This window comes from Heterodontus francisci, chromosome 24 (genome assembly GCF_036365525.1).
Source record: "Heterodontus francisci isolate sHetFra1 chromosome 24, sHetFra1.hap1, whole genome shotgun sequence".
NCBI lineage: Eukaryota > Metazoa > Chordata > Chondrichthyes > Heterodontiformes > Heterodontidae > Heterodontus > Heterodontus francisci.
Genome location: NC_090394.1, coordinates 30,438,052 through 30,464,282, shown reverse-complemented (window position 1 = coordinate 30,464,282; position 26,231 = coordinate 30,438,052). Strand labels below are relative to the sequence as shown.

Genomic DNA, 26,231 nt, shown 5'->3' with positions numbered 1-26,231 from the left:
CCTGTGGGACGCCACTAGTCACATCCTGCCAATCGGAGTACTTACCCATTATCCCCACTCTCTGTCACCTACCACTCAACCAACTTCGTAAACATGTCAATAATTTGCCCTCAACTCCATGGGCTTCTACCTTAGTTAACAGTCTCTTATGTGGAACTTTATCAAATGCCTTCTGGAAGTCCATATAAATAACATCCATAGACACTCCCCTGTCCACTAACTTAGTCACCTCTTCAAAAAATTCAATGAGATTTGTCAGGCATGACCTTACGTCATGAATCCATGCTGGCTGTCCCTGATTAACTGAAAATGTTTTTAGCTGTTCAGTCACCCTATCCTTGATTATAGACTCCAGCAACTTGCACACCACAGATGTCAGGCTAACTGGTCTGTAATTTCCTTGGTTCCCCCTTTCACCCTTCTTAAAAAGTGGAGTGACATGTGCAACTTTCCAATCGAAAGGGATCACTCCTGAATGTAGGGAACTCTGAAAGACTATAGTTAAGGCATCTACAACATGCTCCCCTACTTCCTTTAACACCCTTGGATGGAAACAGTCAGGTCCTGGGGATTTCTCACTCTTGAGTTCCATTAATTTCCTTGTTACTGATGTTTTATTTACGTTAATTGTACTAAGTCCCTGTCCCCTATCGGCTATTAATTTTTTCAGGACTTCCAGCAAGTTATCCTCCTTTTCAACTGTAAATACTGAGGCAAATTAATTTAGTTTAGTTTAGAGATACAGCACTGAAACAGGCCCTTCGGCCCACCGAGTCTGTGCCAACGATCAACCACCCATTTATACTAATCCTACACTAATTCCATGTTCCTACCACATCCCCACCTGTCCCTATATTTCCCTACCACCTACCTACACTAGGGGCAATTTATAATGGCCAATTTACCTATCAACCTGCAAGTCTTTGGCATGTGGGAGGAAACCGGAGCACCCGGAGGAAACCCACGCAGACACAGGGAGAACTTGCAAACTCCACACAGGCAGTACCCGGAATTGAACCCGGGTCGCTGGAGCGGTGAGTCTGCGGTGCTAACCACTGCGCCACTGTGCCGTCCAAATTGTTCAACATGTCTGCTATTTCCCCATTATCAATGACAATATCTCAATTTTTCAGCTTTTAGTGGGCCTACATTGCTCTTGACCACCAGGTTTCCCTTTATGTAACTATAAAATTTCTTCTTATTGATTTTGATGACCCTTGCAAGTTTCCTTTCATAATCTCTTTTAGTAGCTCTTTTAAGCTGCTGTGTGACCCCATGCTGGTCTTTGTATCGATCCCATTCGGCTGGATCTGTGCTGCGTTTTGCATTTTTGTAAGCCCTTTCTTTTAGTTTTATGCTATCCCTAATCTCTTTTGTTGTCCATGGCTGTTTTTTCTGTGAAGTGGAACTTTTTCCTCTCAGGGGTATATACTCGCTCTGTATTTCGTTAAATGTTTCTTTAAATATTCTCCACTGTTCTTCAGTCGTTTGACCCAATGACAGATCTACCCACTTTACCATGGACAGTCTCGGTCTCATCCCGGTAAAGTCAGCCTTACCCAAGTCTAAAATTCTAGTAGCTGATTCGTACTTTTCACTTTCAAACGCTACCTTGAATTCGATAATGTTGTGATCACTATTTGATAAATGCTCACACAGTTAGGCTACTACTTAAATTTGGCTCATCACTCATAACTAAATCTAATATTGCCTGTCCCCTTGTTACATCTAGGACACATTGCTGTAGCAAACTATCCAGGACACATTCCAGAAATTCACTACCTTTCTGACAGGTGCTAGTCTGCCTCTCCCAATCTAGGTGTAATTTAAAATCCCCCATTAATACTACTCTGCCTTTGTTACACTTGCCTAATTTGTGCATTTATACAATCTAACACCTCAGAACTGCTACCAGGGGGTCTATACACGTGGTTCGGGTAATAATCCAGAGATTATAACCCTTGGGGACCCATTTTTTTTAAATTTTGTTCCTAGTCCCTGATAATCCCCAAACAGGTCCTCTTGCCTATGTTGTTTGTCCCAACGTGGACCACAACAACTGGATCCTCCCCCTCCCTCTCCAATATCCTTTCAAGCCGGTTAGAGATATCCCTCACCCTGGCACCGGGTAGGCAACATACCATGCAGGACTCTCAGTCCTGCTTACAAAGGATGCTATCAGTACCCCTAATTATGGAATTCCCTACCATACTTGAATGGCCTCCTGTACCACGGTGCAGTGGTCAGTTTGCTCATCCTCCCTACAGTCTTTTCCCTCATCCACACAAGGAGCAAGTACCTCGTACCTGTTAGACGAGGTCAAGAGCTGAGGCTCCTCCATTGCTGAATTCAGGATCTGGACTTTTGTATTCATTTTCCATTGTGGATAGGTTTGACCAATTAGCTACAGAGTGATAGAATCATACAGCACAGGAGCTATTCGGCCCATGGTGCCTATGCCAGCTCTTTGAACGAGCTATCCAATTATTCTCACTCAGCTGCTCTTTTCCCATATCCCTGCAAGTTTCCTTTTAAAGTATTTATCCAATTCCCTTTTGAAAGTTATTTTTGAATCTGCATCCACCACCTTTTCAGGCAGTGCATCCCAGGTTATAACAACTCACTGTGTGATTATTTTTCCCTCTCATGTTACCACTGGTGACGGAAATCACACCTGCCAAATGGAAACATATTAATTTTATCATATTGGACACTACTTGAACCTTTTTTACTGGACATTGCACATAACTTGTTTAAAAAGACCACAGACCTGAACAGCTGAAAACATGGTTGCACATTTGCATTCTGAGAGATAGTTGAATAGAGAGACAATGGGAGTGCTCAATGATTCAATTAAAAAGATTGGTCTGGGCAATGGTGATAATCCACGTTCTTGGTCTGTGTAAGAGCCAGAACTCCACCCCCCACCGTGTGACTGGAGAGCTTTGAAATCTAACAACCCTCCCAGAAGATGCTGTTTCAAACAAAGAGATGGTCACATTACCTACCTGCCAGCCAGACTGGGGACTTTTTGAATTGTGCCACACAGAAAGGAATCAGACTGTGATTTGAACAGAAAGGAGAAGGAAGGTCTCTCTCTCCAGCAATGTCCCAGGAAAGCCACAGTGGCAGCGTAAACCTCAAGACTACAGAACTTTACAGGCAACCACCAAGAAGACAACTGAAACCTCTTTTCGGCCTTCTGGTACCAGAAAAGCAAGTTTGAAATTGTGCACTGGGTCCCAGCAAGAGCTCCAAGACCTCAAATTCAACCAAGGACTTTACATCAAAGACAAAAGAGAGTAACTGAATTCCATTTATTGCCAACCCCACCCCCCCCAAATTCTTTCTTCCCCTCTGTATCTATTTTTGTGTGTGTTTCTCTTGTGTGCGTGCAAGCGTGATTGCGTCGCGTATTTTAGTAGTCTTAACCGAGTTAACAGTGATAAGGCTAATAAACTTACATCTTCCTTATTTAAACCTAAGAAAACCTGTCTGATTAATTATAATTGCGGTGGTAAGCTAAAAATCACTGTTTTAAAAGATAAACCCGGTTATGGCCAAAGCAGGAAAGGGGCAAGAGGGGAGTCTGAGACCCCTTCTTCACAGGGTCGTATCACCATAAATGCCAAATTTCTTTACTCTGTACAAGAGTGAGTATATGTGTATTGCATCATACTAGTAGTTTTGACTCTGTACTTCTGTGAAGCGATAACGCCCAGCAACTGACCACTGCAATTATCAAATTTCATGGGGAGAGAAGCTGGAGGGAAAAGAGGGAGAGGGACAGAAAGATACAGGAACAGGATCAAAACTAGTGTACAGACATCTGTGCAGAAAATTTACCAATGTTCAATGCACAGAAAATATAAAAATATAAAGACACTGAATTTTATACAGTTTAAAGTGTCATGCAGGCCCCCACCTACCCTGAATGAGGCACATAATTTCGCCACATGGACATTAAACTTAAAATTGTTGCTGGGAAGGAAAAAGGGTCTATCACAAGGAATTGCTAGCCCCTCGCCGGAAAGACCTTTTTTGCATAATAGCAGACAGCATTGGAACAAAGGAACCGGTCCCTGCGTGCCCCATTACACAGAAAACGTGGTCAGACCAGTTTAGTCACATGACTAACTGGCTGCTGGAGTTTTTTAAATTTGAACTTGCCACGGAGAATTTGAACTCAGAAAGCTGTTTGCTCCTGGGCTGGAAAAGACCTCTCTCCTATCTGCTCATCTCTTTCTCACCAGCTTTGGAATCCATTGAAGACACAGGAACCCCCAAGAGAAAAAAGTCTCCTACAGTAAACAAGGTTTAAGAATACTGGGCCCCAACAAAAAGCAAGAACTACCTACAAGCAAGAACTACCCACAAAAGGCCTACCGTGAGCTCAAAGCACATAACAAGAAACTCTTCTGATATTGTCTCAAACCTCTCCACTTGATTTTTCTTCTGCTCTTTCCTGTCTCTATTTGCATGTGCGTATCGTGTACGCATGCTAGCGTGGGGCGCGGCTTTTATTAGTAGGCATTAATCGAATTAGCTTTTAAGTTTTAAACCTAAGAAGGCCTGTTTGTACTCATTTCTTTGCCTTATAATTGGAAAGCGGTGTACAAGGATTCAAAGGGTAAGCTCAAAATACTGTGTTTAAAATTAAACCGTTACAATAAGACCATGTGAAGACAGCAAAAGACCACTAGACACCTTTCTCACCTGGTCATAACAAAAGTATTAAATAAAATCCTGTGATATTAGGGGTGAGTTTTTGTGTCACTGAAAGGCTTGATAGTTCTTTTATATTAGTTCATGATACGTGAACATCACTGGCAAGGCCACCATTTATTCCCATTCCTAATTGCCATTGAGGAGGTGGTGGTGAGCAGTCCATGTGGGGTAGGTACACCCATAGTGCTGTTAGGAATGGAGTTCCGTGCTTTTGACCCAGCAACAGTGAAGAAATAGGGTATAGATCCAAGTCAGGATGGAATGTGACTCGGAGGGGAACTTGCAAGTGCTGGTGTTCCCATGCCTTTACTGCCCTTGTTCTTCCAGGTGGTAGAGGTCGCAGGTTTGGAAGGTGCGTTCACAAGAGCCTTGGCAAGTTGCTGCAGTGCATCTTGTACACGTACACATTGGAGCCACGGTGCACCAGTGGTGGAGGCAGTGAATGTTTAAGGTGGTGGATGGGCTTCCAATCATCTGGGCTGCTTTGTGTTGGATGGCGTTGAGCTTCTTGAATGTTGTTGGAGCTGCACCCATCCAGGCAAGTGGAGAATATTCCATCACACTCCTGACTTATGCTTTGTAGATGGTGGATAGGTTTTGGGAAGTCAGGAGGTGAGTTACTCACCACAGAATTCCCAACCTCTGACTTGGTCTTGTAGCCACAGTATTTAAATGGCTGGTCCAGTTCAGTTTCTGGTCAATGGTGACCCCTAGGATGTTGATGGTGGAGGATTCAGCAATATGATTGCTGTTGAACGTCGTTGGGGGTGGGGGGGGGGAAGGGGGGAGAGGGAGGGTGCAATGATTAGAGTCTCTCTTGTCGGTGATGGTCATTGCCTGGCACTTATGTGGCGTAAATGCTACTTGCCACTTATCATCCCAAGCCTGACTGTTGTCCAGGTCTTGCTGCATGCAGGCATGGACTGCTTCATTTTCTGAGGAGTTGCAAGTGGTAATGAACACTGTACAATCATCAGCGAACATCCCAACTTCTGACGTTATGCTGGTCATTGATGAGGCAGCTGAAAATGGTTGGTCTGGGACACTATCCTGAGAACTCCTGCAGCGATGTCCTAGGGCTGATATGATTGGCCTCCAACAACCCCATCTTCCTTTGTGCTAGATATGACTTCAACTTTGCGAGGGGTCCTTGATGCCACAATCAGTCAAATTCTGCCTTGATATCAATGGCAGTCACTCTCACCTCACCTCTGGAATTCAGCTCTTTTGTCCATATTTGGAACAAGGTTGTAAAGAGATCAGGAGCCAAGTGACCCTGGCAGAATCCAAACTGAGCATCGGTGAGCACGCTATTGCTGAGTAAGTGCCGCTTGATGTCAATGACACCTTCCATTATTTTGATGATGATTGGCTGGATTGGATTTGTCTTCCTTTTTGTGGACCTGGGCAACTTTCCACTCTTCTGATGCCCTACATCATTTTGACAATTTCCAGTTTCCTGGCCCTAACAGCTTCCTCTTCACTATGGACATCCAATCTCTCTACACCTCCATTCCCCCACCAGGACGGTTTGAGGGCTCTCCACTTCTTCCTTGAACAGAGGCCCAACCAGTCCCCATCCACCACCACCCTCATCCGCCTGGCTGAACCTGTTCTCACATTGAACAACTTCTCCTTCAACTCCACTCACTTCCTCCCTCCAGGTAAAAGGTGTTGCTCTGGGTACCCGGATGGGTCCCAGTTATGCCTGTCTTTTTGCAGGATATGTCGAACATTTCTTGTTCCAGTCCTACTCAGGCCCCCTCCCCCAACTCTTTTTCTGCTACATTGATGACTGTATCGGTGCCCTTTTCTGCTCCTGCCCGGAACTAGAAAACTTTATCAATTTTGCTTCTAATTTCCACCCTTCTCTCACCTTCACATGGACCATCTCCGATGCTTCCCTTCCCTGACTTCTCTGTCTCCATCTCTGGGGATAGGCTGTCTACAAATATTCATTATAAGCCCACAGACTCCCACAGCTACCTCGACTACACTTCTTCACACCCTGCCTCCTGTAAGGACTCCGTTCCATTCACCCAGTTTCTCTGTCTCCGATGCATCTGCTCTGATGATGCTACCTTCCAAGACAGTGCTTCCGATAGGTCTTCCTTTTTCCTCAACCGAGGATTCCCCTCTACTGTGGTTGAGAGGGCCCTCAACCGTGTCCGGCCCATTTCCTCACCCCTTTCCCTCCTCCCAGAACCGTGACAGGGTTCCCCTAGTCCTCACTTTCCACCCCACCAGCCTCCATCTCCAAAGGATCATCCTCTGCCATGTCCAGCATGATGCCACTACCAAACACATCTTCCCCTCCCGTCAACATTCCAAAGGGATCGTTCCCTCCGCGACACCCTCGTCCACTTCTTCATTACCCCCACCACCTCGTCCCCTTCTCCTGCAATTGCAGGAGGTGTAATACCTGCCCATTTACCTCCTCTCTCCTCACTATCCAAGGCCCCAAACACTCCTTTCAGGTGAAGCAGCGATTTACTTGTACTTCTTTCAATTTAGTATACTGTATTCGCTGCTCACAATGTGGTCTCCTCTACACTGGGGAGACCAAACGCAGATTAGGTGACCGCTTTGCGGAACACCTCCGCTCAGTGCGTAAGCATGACCCCGAGCTTCCGGTTGCTGGCCATTTCAACACACCCCACTGCTCTGTCCTGGGATTGCTGCAATGTTCCAACGAACATCAACGCAAGCTCGAGGAACAGCACCTCATTTACCGATTGGGCACACTACAGCCTGCCAGACTGAACTTTGAGTTCAATAATTTCAGAGCATGACGGCTCCCCTTTTTTATGCTTAGTTTTTTAAATTTTTTAATTTTCCCTTTTTTGTTTGGTTATTTTATTTTAGATTTTTCAGTTTGTTTAGTTTGTTTCCACTGTGCTGACCCACTGTTTTGGTTTTTTAATTCTTTTTTATGTTTGTGCTTGGAGTGCTCTGTGCTTTACAGTCATTCACACCCTCTCTGTACTAACGCTTTGTCTTTCAGCACACCATTAACATACCGTTCGCCTTTGTTCCATGACCTTCTAGTCAGTTATTCTCTGTGACCCTGTCCTATCAACACCTTGCCTTTCGTTATCTCTTGCCCCACCCCCGCTTTACTTGCTTAAAACCTTTCACATTTCTAATATTTGTCAGTTCTGAATAAGGGTCTCTGACCTGAAACGTTAACTCTGCTTCTCTCTGCACAGATGCTGCCAGACCTGCTGAGTATTTCCAGCATTTCTTGTTGTTATTTCAACTTTCCACATTGTTGAGTTGAGGTCAGTGTTGTAGCTGTACTGGAAAGCTTGGCTACGGGTGTGGCTGGTTCTGGTGCACAGATCTTCCATACTACAATGGGATGTTGTCAGGGCCCATAGCCTTTGCTGAATGCAGCGTGTTCAGCCATTTCTTAATATCACATGGAGTGAATCAAGTTGGCTGAAGGCTGGGATCTGCGTACCTGGGGACCCCAGGCAGACTAGAGATGGATCTTGTCTTTTGTGCTATATGCTGGGCTCTGCCATCATTGAGGATAGGGTATTTGTGAAGTCTCCTCCTCCTGTTGTTTAATTGCCCAACTCCTTTTATGACTGAATGTGGAAGGACTGCAGAGCTTTGATCTGATCCGTTGGTTGCGGGATTGCTTAGCTCTGTCTATAACATACTGCTTCCAGTGTTAATCATGCATGTTGTCCTGTGCGGGCACCTCATTTTTAGGTATGCTTGGTGCTGCTCTGGCATGTTCTCCTACACTGCTCATTGAACCAGGGTTGGTCCCCTGGCTTGATGGTGATGGGAAGTGAGAATATGCTGGGCCATGGGGTTACTGATTGTGGTTCAGTACATACGAACATACAAATTAGGAGCAGGAGTAGGCCACCCTCTCCCTTGAGCCTGCTCCACCATTCAATAAGATCATGGCTGATCTGATTGTAACCTCAACTCCACATTCCTGCCTTCCCCAATAACCTTTCAACCCCTTGCTCATCAAGAAGCTATCTACCTCTGTCTTAAAAATATTCAAAGACTATGCTTCCACCGTCTTTTGAGGAACAGGGTTCCAAAGACTCACGACCCTCTGACAGAAAAAAATTCTCCTCTTCTCTGTCTAAAATGGCAACCCCTTATTTTTAAACAGTGACCCCTGGTTCTAGATTCTCCCACAAAGGGAAACATCCTTTCCACATCCATCCTATCAAGATCCCTCAGGATCTTACATGTTTCAATCAAGCCGCCTCTTACTCTTCTAAACACCAGCAGAAACAAGCCTAGCCTGTCCAACCTTTCCTCATAAGACAACCCGCCTATTCCAGGTATTAGTCTAGCATGGCTTTGTCAGGGGGCGATCATGTCTAACAAACTTGATTGAATTTATTGAGACGGTGACTAAGTGCGTAGATGAGGGCAAAGTCGTTGATGTAGTCTGCACGGACTTCAGTAAGGCTTTTGATAAGGTCCCGCATGGGAGATTGGTTAAGAAGGTAAGCGTCCATGGGATCCAGGGCAATTTGGCAAATTGGATCCAAAACTGGCTTAGTGGCAGGAGGCAGAGGGTGATGGTCGAGGGTTGTTTTTGCAATTGGAAGCCTGTGACCAGTGGTGTACCGCAGGGATCAGTGCTGGGACCCTTGCTGTTTGTAGTGTGCGTTAATCATTTAGATGTGAATATAGGAGGTATGATCAGTAAGTTCGCAGATGACATGAAAATTGGTGGTGTCGTAAATAGTGAGGAGGAAAGCCTTAGATTACAGGACGATATAGATGGGCTGGTAAGATGGGCAGAGCTGTGGCAAATGGAATTTAATCCTGAGAATTGTGAGGTGATGCATTTTGGGAGGACTAACAAAGCAAGGCAATATACAATGGATGGTAGGACAGAGGGTCAGAGGGACCTTGATGTACATGTCCATAGATCACTGAAGGCAGCAACACAGGTAGATAAGGTGGTTAGGAAGGCATATGGAATACTTGCCTTTATTAACCGAGGCATAGAATATAAGAGCAGGGAGGTTATGATGGAGCTGTATAAAACGCTAGTTAGGCCACAGCTGGAGTACTGTGTACAGTTCTGCTTAGCACACTATAGGAAGGATGTGATTGCACTGGAGAGAATGCAGAGGAAATTCACCAGGATATTGCCTGGGCTGGAGCATTTCAGCTATGAAGAGAGACTGGATAGGCTAGGGTTGTATTCCTTACAGCAGAGGAGGCTAAGGGGTGACCTGATTGAGGTATACAAAATTATGAGGGGCATAGATAGGGTAGATAAGAAACTTTTTCCCTTAGCGGAGGTGTCAATAACAAGGGGGCACAGATTTAAGGTGAGGGACAGGTGGATTAGAGGGGATTTGAAGAAAAGTTTTTTCACCCAGAGGGTGGTTGGAATCTGGATCACACTGCCTGAAGGGGTGGTAGAGGCAGGAACCCTCACAACATTTAAGAAATATTTAGAAGAGCACTTGAAACGCCATAGCATACAAGGCTACGGGCCAAGTGCTGGAAAATGGGATCAGAATAGATAGGTGCTTGACGACTGGCACGGACACAAGGGGCTGAAGGGCCCGTTTCTGTGCTGTATAACTCTATGACTCTAGTAAACCTTCTCTGAACTGCATCCAATGCATTTCCATCCTTCCTTAAATAAAGAGTACAATTCTGCTCTGCTGATGGCGTCTTTGTAGCTATGTTCAAGCGTATTGGTATGGAAAAACTATTTGGGACGTAGAACTGGATTGGATAGGATAGGGGCCACAAAGCGACTTGTAAATAAGGTTGATGATTTGGAAATTCAGTACCATGGGTACTGAATAGGTGATTTGGGGCTTTAGTGTCATCTCTGGTGCAGGTGGCAGAGATTTAAATGAGTTAGAGCTCCGAAAGCCAGTGAGGTGACAAAGCGATAGCAGAAAATTTCAGTAACTGTGGAGTAGAAGAAGAGCAGAAAAAGGAAATTTAATAAAGATTTTTTTTTAAATGTGCAATTATATAGCACCTTTCATGACCTCATGTTCTCCCAAAACAACTTACAGCCAATGAAGTACTTTTGAAGTGCAGTCACTGGTGTAATGTAGGAAATGCAGCAGCCAATTTACACACAGAAAACTCCCACAAACAGCAATGTGATAATGACCAGACAGTCTGTTTCTGTGATGCTGATTGAGGGATAAATATTGGCCAGGACACCAGGGTGAATTCCCCTACTTTAAAATAAAAGTAGAAATACACAGTTCTGAGTTATTGATAGAAGTTGGGGTTTAAAACTCAGCTCAAGATCAAACAGAACACCAAAGTTGTGCACATTGGGTCAATCTGGGTAAGCAGCCAGGGAGGCTGATGAGCGTACAACTTCTAGTGGGAGCCAAGCAGGATGGCTGCTAATGTTCAGTTGGAGACACTGCTGGTTTAACCACAACTTGGTGCTGAACAAGCAGACAGTTGTGGAATCGAGATTGGGAAGGCAAGAGATATACTGGAGGTGTCATCATCACACAGACGGAGGCTGACTGTATATAAAATCTTACTAATGAGCATGTCGAGGAAAGAGAATGAAACTAAAGACAAGACTTTGAGTTTAATCACAAAAGAGGACAGCCACATAATGAGAAAGTTCACTTCGTCAACTACTACTGCCACTTGAGAGAGCAGTATTGACAGAGAGGGCTAGAAGCACATCACCTGCCAGTCTGAAAGGAGTGTACAGTTGGAGAAAAACAAGTGATTATTTCCACACCCCAAAAAACTGTAACATTTTATTAATTAGTGTGCTAACAAAGAGTACATGTGTAACTCATTCCACATGTTCAGGTATTTAAATGAACTCTTTGTTGAATTAAAACAAGTCAAAATTATTGGTAGTTGTTCTTTCAGCACCATCTACTGACAACCCGAAGAATCACAACAACCAAACTTGGGAATCACAGCAGGGAATGAGGAAAGGTCCTTGAACCAGCCCACCACGCTTACTCATTCCAACAGGCCATGTGCAACATGAACTATCGTGCACTCTACGTAATTTAATCTTAAGGGAGACAAATGACCAATATTTTAAAAGTCATCCTTCGTGCATATTTTCACACTGAATATACAACTGTTGAGCTTATAACCCAAGTTTGTGTTCTATGGGCATTAATGACATGCAGTCAACTTTAGGCTGCAAAAATATTTGGTGATTTTTCTCACTACTCACCATTCTACAATGAACTTTGGCTCATATCCAAAGTCATCTGCAGTGGTCAAACACCTCTGCAGTTCGATATTCCCATGTATTTTTTGAAATTATATTTGGGTGCCAGAGATACACAGATATATAAATAAAAAAGTGATTAACAACTTATGAAGTTTGAGTACAGCTAAAAGTGGCCAATAAATCTGCAGCAGTACATAATCTTAATGTAAAGGACTGATATTAACAAATTTTATTTTGACTGTCCAAGGGGAGTACACCAGCTGTTTTAGAAGATTAATTTCACCAACCACAATCCTGATTATGAGTTCCCCGAATAAGGCAAGCTGTTCACGGTCTCCAAAGTAAATATTTTACACTATTCAATAATAAAACAAAATAAGAAAATACAAAATTCCAAGAACTGATGCCCTTGTACACAAGTTACATACGGACATAAATATGAAATCTCATAATACTTCAATTAACATTCTAGTTATCTAAGCGTGAATTTTCTGCTGTTTAGTAACTGAAAGAACAGCTTCATTACACTCACCAGGGAATTATATCAGAATTAAAGGGAGATAGGAGAATAGAAATAGTAAAGGAGTTTTAAAAAAAAGGTTTTTGTTCTAAAATCCTTCATGTTCGAGTCCCCATAACATTAAAGTACCAGATTCAGAGGGAGCGCTGTGAATTGGGATGAGTTTAAGTGCCTCTGATGGTGGTTTTGCTGCAGAAGCAAAGTGTTGGCATGATCATGGGAAATGTGCCATTGCAGTTGCCTCTACAGTTACCCCACCAATGCACATCAGTGAATACAGCTTTCACATTTGTTGCCTCATATGAGTCTCTCATCCATCAAATGCTGCAGAACAAACTGCAACATACAGTAAACAGGGTAATGAAACACATTTTTCCAAGTACTGTAGGAGGTCTGCCAATGGCAGCGATGGTTAGTTTGCTGTTTGTGAACATGACAAGTGTTATACATCAATACAAGGTTACTGGGAAAAAAATGGGGCATTGAGCTCAAAGTTGCCCTCATGTTTTCTTCCATACAAGCCATCTAGTCTACTCTCAATCCCCTGCTCCTCATACCCTTTAATATTCCTCTTTTGACAGCAATTTCCCCTCCAAAAACTCATTTTTTTACATTTTACTTGTTCACAGGATCCAAGTGTTGCTGGCAAGGCCAGCATCCCTGACTGGGAATCAGGTGTTGATAAGACACCTTAACAACTGAGTATCATTTCCGAGGGCAGTTAAGAGTCAATCACATTGTTATTTGGCTGGAGACACATAGTCCAAACCAGGCAAGGATGGCAGATTTAGTTCCCTGAAAGGAAATTAGTAAACCAGATGTGTCTTTACAACAATCCAGTAGTTGCATGGGCACCATTACTTTTTTTATTTGTTCAGGGGATGTGGGCATGGCTGGCCAGACCAGCATTTATTGTCCATCCCTAATTGCCCTCGAGAAGGTAGATGCCTTCAATTACTGCCGGGTAGATGCCAGTGTTGTAGCTATACTGGAACAGCATAGCTAGAGGCGCAACTCGTACTGGAGGACAAGTCTTCAGTGCTATTGCCAGAATGTTGTCAGGGCCCATAGCCTTTGCAGAATCCAGTGCCTGATTATTACGGATACCAGCTTTTTATTTAATTTACCTGCATTTAAACTCTCCAGGTGAGATTTGAATTCATGTCTCTGGATCATTAGTCCAGGCCTCTGAATTACTAGCTCTGTACCATAACCACAATGTTACCATTCCCATAACACTGCTCAGTGGTTGAGACATCCACATCACCCCCATGCAAAGATCATTACCTCTGGATGAAAAGTGCATGGACCATTAGGACTTACCTTCAGCTGAAGTATCATTCATGAACTGCATTCACTCAAGTTTCCTGAATCCAATACACTTGGATCAGATTATTGTGGTAAAATGTGATAGAATGGAGATACATTTTGATGATTAAAGCAGAAAGTAAGCATTATATCTTGATGCATGAGATGTTCGCTATGCCAAAATTAGCAAATTCAAACTAATTTCTGTTAATTGCTCTGTCTGTTCAGAGTGTTTTTGTCCTTTTGTAAAGCAAAACCACAAGTTAGTCTGGGAACATGACATGTTAAATTGCAACAGAGGTCCTCTCCTAGCTGTTAAAACTTGGAAGACCCCAAAGATATCTGAACAATAGCTCTCGTCAGACATGCCCCCCCAATGAGGAAAATTAATTTCGCCACATGAACATTGATTTTAAACTATTGTTGGTGAAGAAAGAACTTGCTTTAAAAAACAATTGGAGCCCCTGACTGGAAAGACATTTGCATAGTAACTGACAGTGCTGGAATAAGGGACCCAGTCCTTGCTTCCCCAATACACAGAAGAAGTGGTCAGACCAGTTTGGTCACATGACTAGCTGACTGCTGGAGTTTTTTGACTTTGAACTTCCAACAGAGAATTTGAAATCGGTAAACTGTTTGCTCCTGGACTGAGAACACCTCTCTCCTGTCTGCTGTCATCTCGCTCTCACCAGCTTCGGAAACCATTGAAGAAATATGAACCCCAAGAGAGAAAGGTCTCCTACAGTGAGCAAGGTTTAAGAATACTCGGCCCCAACGAAAGGCAAGACTATTTACAAAAGGATTACAGTGAGCTCAGGGCACAGTAAACAAAAAACCCTTCTGATATTGCCTCAAACCTCTCGAATTTATTTTTCTCCTGCTCTTTTCTGTCTCCATTTGCATGCGCCTATCGCATATGCATGTTAGCGTGGGGCGCGCCATACCCGTAGGTGTTTAAGTTTTAATAAATTTCACTTTTCTTCTTTAAACCCAAGAAAGCCTGTTTATGCTCATTTCTTTGCCTTATAATTGGAAAGTGGTGAACAAGGATTCACCAAGTGAGAGCTCAAAACACTGTTTAAAAAACAAAACCCTGGGCTGGATTTGCCACCAACATAAAAGTCGGTGGTGAATCCGCATCCACCCAGCCCGGGGATCCAACCCGCATTTTACAGGTCCCCGGACTTTAAGTGTTCAGAAGCGGGACTTCCACCCGCTTGAGGGAAGAGGTCCCGCTTAAATGAGCCGCCAGCCAATCATCAGGACGGCAGCTCTTAGTCCCAACAGCTGCACCGAAAGCGGTGGCCACAGTTGGGACTGCAGCCCAGCCAAGGACGTAGAGCCGGGACCCAGGTAAGTTTGCTTTGCCTCGCCAGTCAGATTGGTCGCCGCCCGACAAGGTGGTCGTTTGGGGGGGGATAGAGGGGATTATCTCAGGTCCTGGGAGTGGTTGGGGAAGCGAGGGCAACCCTTCCTGATTGTCAGCCCCCACTTCCCTGCACCCCCCCCCCCCCCAAATGCGCTGGAAGGCCTCCAGGTATCGCTGGGCAGCCTTTCATGTCTACCGGACGCCCACTCACCAGGCGTAAAATACCTGTGGAGGCGGGCGAAGGCCCTTAAGTGACCACTTAAGGGCCTCAATTGGCCTGGGACAGGCGGCCTGTTTCTCGCCCCCCACTGCGGTCCACGTAAAGTGTGGTGGAGGCGGGAGCAGGCCAGGAAGGCCTCCCGGAGCCTCCCGCTCCATTTTACACCACCCCCACCGCCACCATCCGGCTCGCTGGGGTGGTGTAAAATTCCAGCCCTGTTACAACAAGACCAGGTGAAGGCTGAGAGACACCCCCAGACACCTTTCTCACCTGGTCGTAACACTCTTTAAATTATAGATTCTTTGACAGCAATAGTTACGTTATTTCATAGGTTTCAGCTGGAAATTTCTAGCATGTGAAATGTTATTATACATAAAGTTGCCACTGTGACAATAGAGGCATGATCACCACTTAAGGCTAAGTTCTTTAAAACACTCAAAGGCCAGCAGCTTAAGCACTTAACCTAGAAGCTGACTGATTAAAAATTTGTTTATCATCCTTGTGAGAATAGATGGCTAAAGGATCACTAAAATCAGGAACAGACTCTTTTGTTCTGCAGAGTGTGCATGTTGCTCAGCTAGATAAATCTGTAAGGTAGCCCTAGAGCATTCAGATGACTTGGAAACCAAAAATCCAAGTTACTGCAGTGAGAAGGAGAGACTATGGTACATTTTATCTGATGTAAGTACTCACATGATAAAAAATAAATTGGGAGTTTTATACTGAGTTACACAATCTGTCACTCTATCAGAGAGATCTGCATTACGAGGACATACCCTGACAGTGTAATGATAGATTCACTCCATGGCTTACTAACAGACTTCCAATTTATAGCAAGCATAGGCTTGGTACAGAAGTTGAATTTTGCAGTGAGCACGAAGAAAGAATAATGAGAGGTAGCATCAATTGTAACATAGGATATTCAATTTTAGCATGAACCAGGTGTTTAACATGCATGGAAATCCAACATGCTTATGAATCTTAAAACCAAACAGATGTCCTTGTAAATTGAGTTGCCATTTGCCCAATATGAAGTACATGCTTTCTCCCTAGAAGGAGATAGCCTACATAGCTATGTAAGTAAAGAGAACTTAGGCTCAAGTTGACAAATGTTAGGGCTTAGAGGTCCCTATGTGTGCACAGGAGTACTGTTGGAACTAGAACGAGGTAGTTCATCAGTTTAGAGTGTTCTGGTAAGTGTCCACTGCTTGTCAAGCAAATACTTGGAGCCAATCTCATCCCAAGCTGAACAGTACACCTCTCCAGATATCAGCAATGATGGTCAATCACGACCAACCCTCTGGAGTACAGCACATTTGCCTGGTTCATACATTGGATTACTGAACCTACCACACAGAATCAAACTGACTCCAATATTCCATCTCACTGAAGAGTCACAATGCTGTAACATCAAGCCTCAATCCAGGAATTAAGCACATAATTTAGGCTGGTACTTCAGTAGTAAAAGAGTCCTGCATTGTCAGAAATGTATTAAAACAACTTGTACCAGTGATGCAGCTGTATAAAAGATCATGGCACTATCCAATCCTCACTGACTGGCCATCAGTAGCACAACATGTGAGTACGTTGCCACTACATTTCAGACATGAACTATATCCCACAGATGTTGTTACTGCATTTCAGGCTCTTGAATAGCATGTTCATCAAGCTCAAAGCACAAGTAGCTTCGATAGGAAACTTATGCTTCCTATGAACCAAAATTTGACCTCATCCACAAAGTAGTTGGGATAGAATGCCACCAGGTGAATGATGAATCTCTTCTTTTGAGAAAGGCACTAAAAATGGGACACTGTGAATCATATGCTCCTAATCTCTGAATAGGTGGAAAACATCATGCCGAGAAACTAAACAGTGCAGGCTAAAAAGTACAAAATCAAGTTTATTAAAGAATTAAGAGTCTGCAGAAGTAGGAGCAAAGTAAATTATAGTATATCACAATTTTACATCACCTGTTCCAAAATAATAAAAGTTCCAAAGTACTACCAGTTTTTTTCAGTAACCTTTGACAATAATGGGTGAGTAAAGAAAAGCTTTTAAGATCATCTACTGGATCATATACTCTCTCCAAAAGAAGAGAAATGGAATGGAATTTCACGTTAACTTATGAACAGTGGCAATTATATAAATTTGACAGTGGTCGTTCATTTTATACAATATATTTACAGCATATTTAAAACTTGCCAGTCATTTTATTGCTAAAGCCAGGCAAACAGAAACGGCAAGTTTGTGGTTCTGCTTGTTCTTTGACAAATTAATCTCAGTGTAATCGAGACTGTATTTTTATACGGTCACTGATGTGGCAATGAAAAGTAATATTGGGTGTGCATGAATTTTAAAAGGGGAGTGTGTGCCGAATGCAAAATCCCTGTGATGTGTGACCACACCCGCCCCCAACGCCAATTCATATCCATTTAGAGATCCCAAAAAGTGCAACATAAATCCTGCCTAACGGTTTTTAATATTGAGCAACACAAGTTTAATTTTTAAAGGAACCACATTTACTCTCATTAGAAATGAGAAAGACCCCATAAGTTTGCTGAGTAGTGCTTCTGGCCGGCCTCCTATCACTCACCTGTACTCTGCTCCTCTTTCTTTTCGACTTGGATGCATCCGGCCTGGCAGCGGTTAGCTGTTCATCGTTTGGGGAGAGTTTCAACCCGCGGCTCTCAGATCTGCTTTTTTTCCCTTGAGCCATGGTGAGGAATAGATATAATACAATTGTAAAACGTTTTCACACAAATAGAGCGGCGAATGCTTGCTACCTGAGTTGGAGAACTCCAACTGACAGCTCCAGAATCTTACTGACGCAAACTCCCAACACACGTGGGTATCAGATCAACCGAACCTGACTGCACGAGCTCCGCCCGCCTATTCTTCTCCACGCACATGATTGGGTCCTTTGTTGCCTGCCGCGTTTCTATTGGATGAAGGCCCTGTCCGTCACAGGCCGCTGCGGCATCACGTTTAGTTGGCGTGCGCCGCGCAGACAAAGCGCGCGTGCGCGGCGACCCGATTGTTGGAGAGGAAATCTTAACCCAGCTGGTTCCTGTGCTAAAACTATCCAGTGTGAACAAATAAAAGCAAAATACCGCGAATGCTGGAAATCTGAAATAAAAACAGAAAATGTTGGAAATACTCAGCAGGTCTGGCAGCATCAGTTCTGATGAAAGGTCACTGACCTGAAACGTTAACTCTGCTTCTCTCTCCACAGATGCTGCCAGACCTGCTGAATATTTCCAGCATTTTCTGTTTTTATTTCAGTGTGAACAAATGTTGGTCTAAATGTTCAGCCTCCAACCCCAGGGTATCCAAAAGATGGAAGGTCACAGACCAGAAAGGTTAACTCCGCTTCTCTCTCCACAGATGCTGCCAGACCTGCTGTGCATTTCCAGCACTTTCTGTTTTTATTTCAGGTTTCCAGCATCCGCTGTATTTTGCTTTTATCCAAAAGGTGGCTAGGGTGACTATATTTTCTAAACTGAATCGGGGCATAAGCATGGTGGGAGCAGGGAAAGCCGCCAGGACAGAAAATATCAGTTACACAGCATATTTAACAGCCTGTATTTTAACAGCTGCACATATACACGACAAATGCAAAGCAAGTGTGCATATAATTACCACAGAAGTAATGTCAACTATTGATGCATGTTCAAATACCATTTATAATTAATAAAATAATACGGTCAGTTTTCCGTACCCACCGGCCTATAAAATCAAGAACAGAACTAGCAAGTACTGTAACAGCAGTTTTATGTTTTGCAGTACCTTGGTGTTATTTTATAGATCGCCTGCCTCCGCTCAAAATGGAAGTTACTGACTGGCATATTGAACGTGATATAGATGTTTCTTTTCCAGTTGGTCGTAAAGGAAAATCCTTTTGAAGCTGGTTGTTAAACCAGCAATAATGCTTTTTTGACATCACCATTTTTACTTTAATCTTAAATCTTGCATGCTTTTTATGTTGTATTCAATTCAGTCAGCATGGTAGCTATGACGACTGCAGTAATGCTGTACTGTCTATGTTCCAGCGAATAGTAATAATATTAGGAACCTTCCAGATATTTCTAACACATTTATTATTATTTAGACATTTAGCAGACGCTTTTATCCAAGGCAACTTACACTACATACTCTGTGCTGTACCTCACTTATGCATGAGATATCTTCCAATACAAGAAATTAAAAGTTTAGGGTACTCAGGGAGGGGTTTTGGAAATTGGGGATTCTTCAGAGTACATTGTTTGCTTGGGGACAGAGTACCCCATCTAGAGGCTGTCCTTGGGAAAACGTGAATGTTTGGTCACCCTACCTCTTGGACATCTCCAGATCTGGCCTGCCAACCCATAAAACCCAGACAACTCTGTTATATTTCCATGTATATGGGATAGGGATCAAAGGGGGGGGGGGGGTAAATGAAGTTGAAGCATAGATCATCCATATTCTGGTTGAATAATGGAACAACCTCAAGTGTCTGAATGGCCTTTTTCTGTTCCTATGTTTGTCTTGTTTGAATTTTATGTGCCTGGGGGCTTGTAAAAGACTGTCACAACTGGTTCACTTGACTGATTCCTGAGATGAAGGGGTTTTCTTATGAGGAAAATTTGGACAGGTTGGGCATGTATCCATTGGAGTTTAGAAGAATGAGAGGTGATCTTATTGAAGCATATAAGATTTTGAGGGAACTTAACAGGGTGGATGATGAGAGGATGTTTCCCCTTATGAGAGAGACTAGGACCAGGGGATCACAGTTTAAAAATACAGTGTCTCCCACTTAAGATGGAGATGAGGATAAATGTTTTTCTCTGAGGGTCTTTAGTCTGTGGAATTCTCTTCCCCAGAGAGCAGTGGAGGCAAGGTCATTTAATATTTTTAAGGCTGAGTTACACTGATTCTTGATTGATAAGGGAGTCAAAAGATACAGGGGATTGCAATTTATATCAATGAGGGAAGTGATGGCATGGTAGCTAAATTTGCAGATGACACAAAGATAGGTAGGAAAGTATGTTGTAAAGAGGACATAAGGAAGTTGCAAACTGATATAGATAGGTTGAGTGAGTGGGCAAAAATCTGGCAGATGGAGTATAATGTAGGAAAATGTGAAGTTGTTCACTTTGGCAGGAAAAATAAAAAAGCAGAGTATTACTTAAACAGAGAATGACTGCAAAATTCTGAGCTGCAGAAGGTTCTTGTGCATGAGTCACAAAAAGTTAGTATGCAGGTACAGCAAGTAATAAAGGCGACTAATGTCAAGCTATCCTTTATTACGACAGAAATTAAAAATAAAAGTAAGGATATTCTTGAAAGGCAAGGGGGTGAAAGGTTATTGGTGGTAGGTGGTAATGTGGAGAAATCAGTTCAGCCATGAACTTATTGAATGGCAGAGCAGGCTCGAGAGGCCGAGTGGCCTACTCCTGCTCCAAAGTCGTATGTTCATATGGTGTTATGCTTCAGTTATACAGGGCATTGGTGAGACCACATCTCGAATACTGTGTGCAGTTTTGGTCTCCTTTTTTAAGGAAGGATGTAAATACGTTGGAGGCAGTTCAGAGGAGGTTTACTAGATTGATACCTGGAATAAGCAGGTTGTCTTATGAGGAAAGTTGGACAGACTGGACTTGTTTTCACTGGAGTTTAGAAGAGTGAGGGGAGACTTGATTGAAGTTTTTAAGATCCTGAACGGTCTTGACAAGGTGGATGTAGAAAAGATGTTTCCTCTTGTGGGTGAGTCCAGAACTAGGGGGCACTGTTTTAAAATCAGGGGTCGCCCTTTTAGGACAGAGATGAGGAGAATTTTTTTTCACTCAGAGAGTTGTGTGGGAACTCTCTGCCTCAGAAGGTGGTGGAGGTGGGGTCATTGAATATTTTTAAGGCAGAGGTAGATGGATTCTTGTTAGGCAAGGGAGTCAAAGGTTATCAGGGGTAGATGGGAGACAGCAGCAAGTGCAGAGATTTAAAAAACGTGCCAAAGAATCAGAGGCCAGAGAGAAAGAGAGAGAGAAAGAGCAGCAGAAGTGGAGATTTAAAAAGCGTGCCAAAGAGTCGGAGGCCAGAAAGAGAGCATAGCGAGAGCGGAGATTTAAAAAGCACGCCAAAGAGTCGGAGGCCGGAGAGAGAGAGAGAAGCGGGAGCGGGGGGGGAAAAAAAAAATCAAAAGGTGACATCAGAGTGATGCCACAGTCAACAGAGAAAACAGGAAACAGAAAGCCGGTTAGGGTGAGAATACTGGGGTAAGCTTATAATTTAATTTCATCTAAAGCAATCAAATATAAAAGAAGAGCAAAATACTGCAGATGCCGGAAATCAGAAATAAAAACAGAAAAGTGCTGGGCAAAATCAGCAGGTCTGGCAGCATCTGTGGAATGAGAAGCAGAGTTAACGTTTCAGGTCAGTGGCCCTTCTTCAGAACTGGCAGATATAAGAAATGTAAAAGATTTTAAGCAAGTAAAGCAGGGGTGGGGCAAGAGAAAACAAAGGAGAAGGTATTGACAGGACAAGGTCACAGAATAGCTGACCAGAAGGTCATGGAGCAAAGGCAAGCAATATGTTAATGGTGTGCTGAAAGAAAAAGCATTAGTACAGATAGGGTGTTAATGGACAGAAAACTGAACAGCCACAAGCACAAACATGAAAAAAACACTGGTAGGCACAGCAGAAACAAACTGAACAAATTAAAATAAAATAAACACAAAAAAAAAGAAAAAAGAAAAAATAACTAAAGGTAAAAGTAAAATGGGGGGCCCGTCATGCTCTGAAATTATTGAACTCAATGTTCAGTCTGGCAGGCTGTAGCGTGCTTCATCGGTAAATGAGATACTGTTCCTCGAGCTTGCGTTGATGTTCACTGGAACACTGCAGCAATCCCAACCGGAAGCTCGGAGTCATGCTTATGGACTGAGCAGAGGTGTTCCGCAAAGCAGTCAAATACTCTACATTTGTGTAGAGGAGACCACATTGTGAGCAGCGAACACAGTATACTACATTGAAAGAAGTACAAGTAAATCGCAGCTTCACCTGAAAGGAGTGTTCGGGGCCTTTGATAGTGAGGAGAGAGGTAAATGGGAGGTATTACACCTCCTGCGCTTGCAGGGGAAGGTGCCGTGGGAAGGGGACGAGGTGGTGGGGGTAATGGAAGAATGGACCAGGGTGTAGCGGAGGGAATGATCCCTTCGGAATGCTGACAGGGGAAGGGAGGGGAAGATGCCTTTGGTAGTGGCATCACGCTGGAGGTGGCAGAAATGGCGAAGGATGATCCTTTGGATATGGAGGCTGATGGGGTGGAAAGTAAGGACAAGGGGAATCCTGTCGCGGTTCTGGGAGGGAGGGGAAGGGGTGAGGGTAGAGGTGCGGAATATGGGCCGGACACGGTTGAGGGCCCTGTCAGCCACAGTGGAGGGGAATCCTCGGTTGAGGAAATAGGAAGAAACATCAGAAGCACCGTCATGGAAGTTAGCATCATCAGAGCAGATGAGTCAGAGACGGAGAAACTGGGAGAATGGAATGGAGTCCTTACAGGAGGCAGAGCATGAAAAATTGTAGTCGAGGTAGCTGTGGGAGTCGGTGGGCTTATAATGAATATTAGTAGATGGCCTATCCCAGAGATGGAGACAAAGAAGTCGAGGAAGGGAAGGGAAGCGTTGGAGATGCACCATGTAAAGGTGAGAGAAGGGTGGAAATTAGAAGCAAAGTTGATAAAGTTTTCCAGTTCGGAGCGGGAGCAGGAAACGGCATGATACAGTCATCAATGTAGTGGGAAAAGAGTTGGGGGAGGGGGCCTGAGTAGGACTGGAACAAGGAATGTTCGACATATCCCACAAAAAGACAGGCATAATGAGGGCCCGTGCGAGTTCCCAGAGAAAAGCCTTTTACTTGAAGGAAGTGAGTGGAGTTGAAGGAGAAGTTGTTCAATGCGGTGGATGGGGACTGGTTGGGCCTCTGCTCAAGGAAGAAGCGGAGAGCTCTCAGAACGTTCTGGTGGAGGATGGAGGTGTAGAGAGATTGGACATCCATAGTGAAGAGGAGGCGGTTGGGGCCAGGAAAATGGAAATTGTCAAAATGACGTAGGGCATCAGAAGAGTCACGGATGTAGGTGGGAAGAGACTGGACAAGCAGAAAAAAAATAGAGTCAGATAGGAAGAAATAAGTTCAGTGGGGCAGGAACAGGCTGAAACAGGCAAAATATAAAATAAGACTTGTTCGATTCATTAATATCTCAACTAAGGCGGATTTTATCATTTATAATACAGAGTAAGAGAGACAGACCAGCAGGGAGTGTAGTAGTTCAAATTAGGATAACTTAATACGTAAGCTGTCTGAAGTATTATTAGCGTTTATCAGTATTTGTAAGGTTTACTAATAGTAGTATGGTTTATTAGTATTGGTAAAGCTTTATTAGTATTGGTAAGGTCTAGTACCAGTAGGAAGGTCTACAAATCTGTGTAATCAAGAAAAGTGTAACTTTAATAGTAGTTAATACTAGCATTTAATAAGCACATTAAATTCTACCTTATGTAAGAATTATTGTAAGTTAAATTAAGAAAGTAATTAAAGTAAATTAACTAACAGTATAAGTAACAATGGCAGGACAGGTGTTATGTTGCAGCTGTGGAATGTGGGAGCTCCTGGATGCCAAGGCGACCCAGGACAAACACGTCTGCAGAAAAGAGTAAGCAGCTAGAGGAATTCTGGATCAGGATCATTGATCTAGAAGCCGAACTGCAAACACTGCGTAACATAAGGGAGGGGGAGAAATACTTGCACACTTTGTTCCGGAAGATGGTCACACCTCTTAGAACAGGGTCATCTGCTTTTGTCTGCAGTGAGGGACAGGAGGATGTGACCGTGAGTGAGTCAGGTAAAGGGACCGTACAGACAGTAGTGGAGGAGCCTCAGAATTTGCAATTGTCAAACAGGTTTGAGATGCGCTCAACCTGTGCGGACGAAGGCGGGTCTGCAAGGTGGATGAGCAGACTGGTCATGGCACTGTGGTACAAGAAGCCATTCAAGTGGGGGGAGCACAAAGGAATGTAGTGGTAGTAGGGGATAGTATAGCAAGGGGGATTGACACTGTTCTGTGCAGCCGAAAGCACGAGTCCAGAAGGCTGTGTTGCCTGCCCGGGTTCGGGACATCTGTTCAGGGCTGGAGAGGAACATGAAGTGAGAGGGGGAGGATGTAGTTGTCGTGGTCCATGTAGGTACCAATGACATAGGTAGGGCTAGGAAAGAGGTTGTGCTTAGACAGTATGAGGAGGAGCTAGGCACCAAATTGAAGAGCAGAACCTCAAGGGTAATAATCTCTGGATTATTACCTGAGCCATGTGCCAATTGGCAGAGGACACATAAGATTAGTGAAATGAATACGTGGCTCAGAGACTGGTGTTGAAGTAGTGGGTTTTGGTTTGTCAGGCACTGGCACCAATACTGGGGAAAGTGGGAGATTGGAACGTTCTGCACCTGAGCTGTGCTGGGACCAGTGTTCTATCAAACCAGATGACGAGGGACATAGAGAGGGCTTTAAACTAAACAAGGGATCAATCCTGGGTAGATGTAGCAAATCAAGGGGAAGAGTCAAGGCAGGGGAGCAGAATAGTAATATGGGAAATGAAGGTCAGAGAATGGCAGGAAGGGACAGAGAGAAAAAAACCTAAGACTGCACCATCAGTCAAGACTAGATGTTACAAAGATAACAAAAAGACAAAACTAAAGGCTCTGTATCTGAATGCACATAGCATTCATAAAATGTAGACGAACTGATGGCGCATATTGAAGTAAATAAATAAGACCTGATACCCATTAAGGAGGCATGGCTGCAGGATGACAGGGATTGGGTCCTGAATATCAAGAAGAATAGGAAGCTAGGTAAGGGTGGAGGGGTAGCACTGTTAATCAAGGATGTCATTGTGCAATAGTTACGGATGACCTTGGTTCAGGAGATCAGGATGTAGAATCGATTTGGGTGGAGATGAGGAACAGTAGGGGAAAGAAGTCACTAGTGGCAGTGGTCTACAGCTCTCCGAACAGTAACAACAATGTAAGATGAAGTATACAAGAAGAAATAATGGGTACTTGTGATAAAGAGATGGTAATAATCATGGGTGATTTTAATCTACATATAAACTGGAAAAATCAGATTGGCAATAGTAGCCTGGATCAGGAGTTCATAGAATGTTTTCAACATAGTTTCTTAGAACAGCAGATCTGGAACCAACCAGAGAGCAGATTATATTAGACTTGGTATTGTGTAATGTGACAGGATTACTTAATGATCTCAGAGTAAAGGTACCTCTAGTTGCAGCGACCATAATATGATTAAACTTTACATCCAGTTTGAAAGAGAGAAGAGTGGGTCTAGTATTTTAGACTTGAATAAGGGCAACTACGTGGACATGAAAGCTGAGCGAGCTGAAGTGAACTGGATTACTAGGCTTGGAGTTAGATCAATAGAGAAGCAGTGCAGACATTTAAGTGGATATTTCAGATACTCAAAATAAGTATATTCCTACTATAAAGAAAGATTTTAAGGGGAGGACCCATCATCCATGGTTAACAAAAGAAGTTAAGGAAAGCATCAAACTTAAGGAAAAGGCATATAATTATGCAAAGATGAGTGGCAGTTAAGATGATATGTCAGAATATAAAGAATGGCAGAGAATGACTAAAAGATTAATCAGGAGAAAGAAGTTAGAGTATGAAAGGATGCTAGCTAGAAATGTAAAAGCAGATAGCAAGAGTTTCTATAGATATTTAAAAAGGAAAAGAGAGAGAGTGAGAATGGGGAGCTAATAGTAGATAATAAGGAAATGACGGATGAAATGAGCAAATATTTTGCCTCTGTCTTCACTATAGAGGATACAAAAAACATTCCAGTAATAGCTGTAAA

At 43.5% G+C, this 26,231-nt stretch overlaps 1 protein-coding gene across 2 annotated transcripts in view; it reads right to left on the bottom strand.

Annotated features, from left to right (window-relative positions):
* The window catches only part of LOC137383282 (uncharacterized protein C7orf50 homolog), a 393,434-nt gene extending 375,244 nt beyond the window's left edge, over positions 1-18,190 (bottom strand). For both annotated transcript variants that reach the window (XM_068055850.1, XM_068055851.1), the window contains exon 1: positions 17,928-18,190. In XM_068055850.1, coding sequence (XP_067911951.1) covers positions 17,928-18,050 — 123 coding nt within the window. In that variant the 5' untranslated portion in view covers positions 18,051-18,190. The remainder of the gene's footprint in view (positions 1-17,927) is intronic.
* Positions 18,191-26,231: the final 8,041 nt, after the last annotated feature.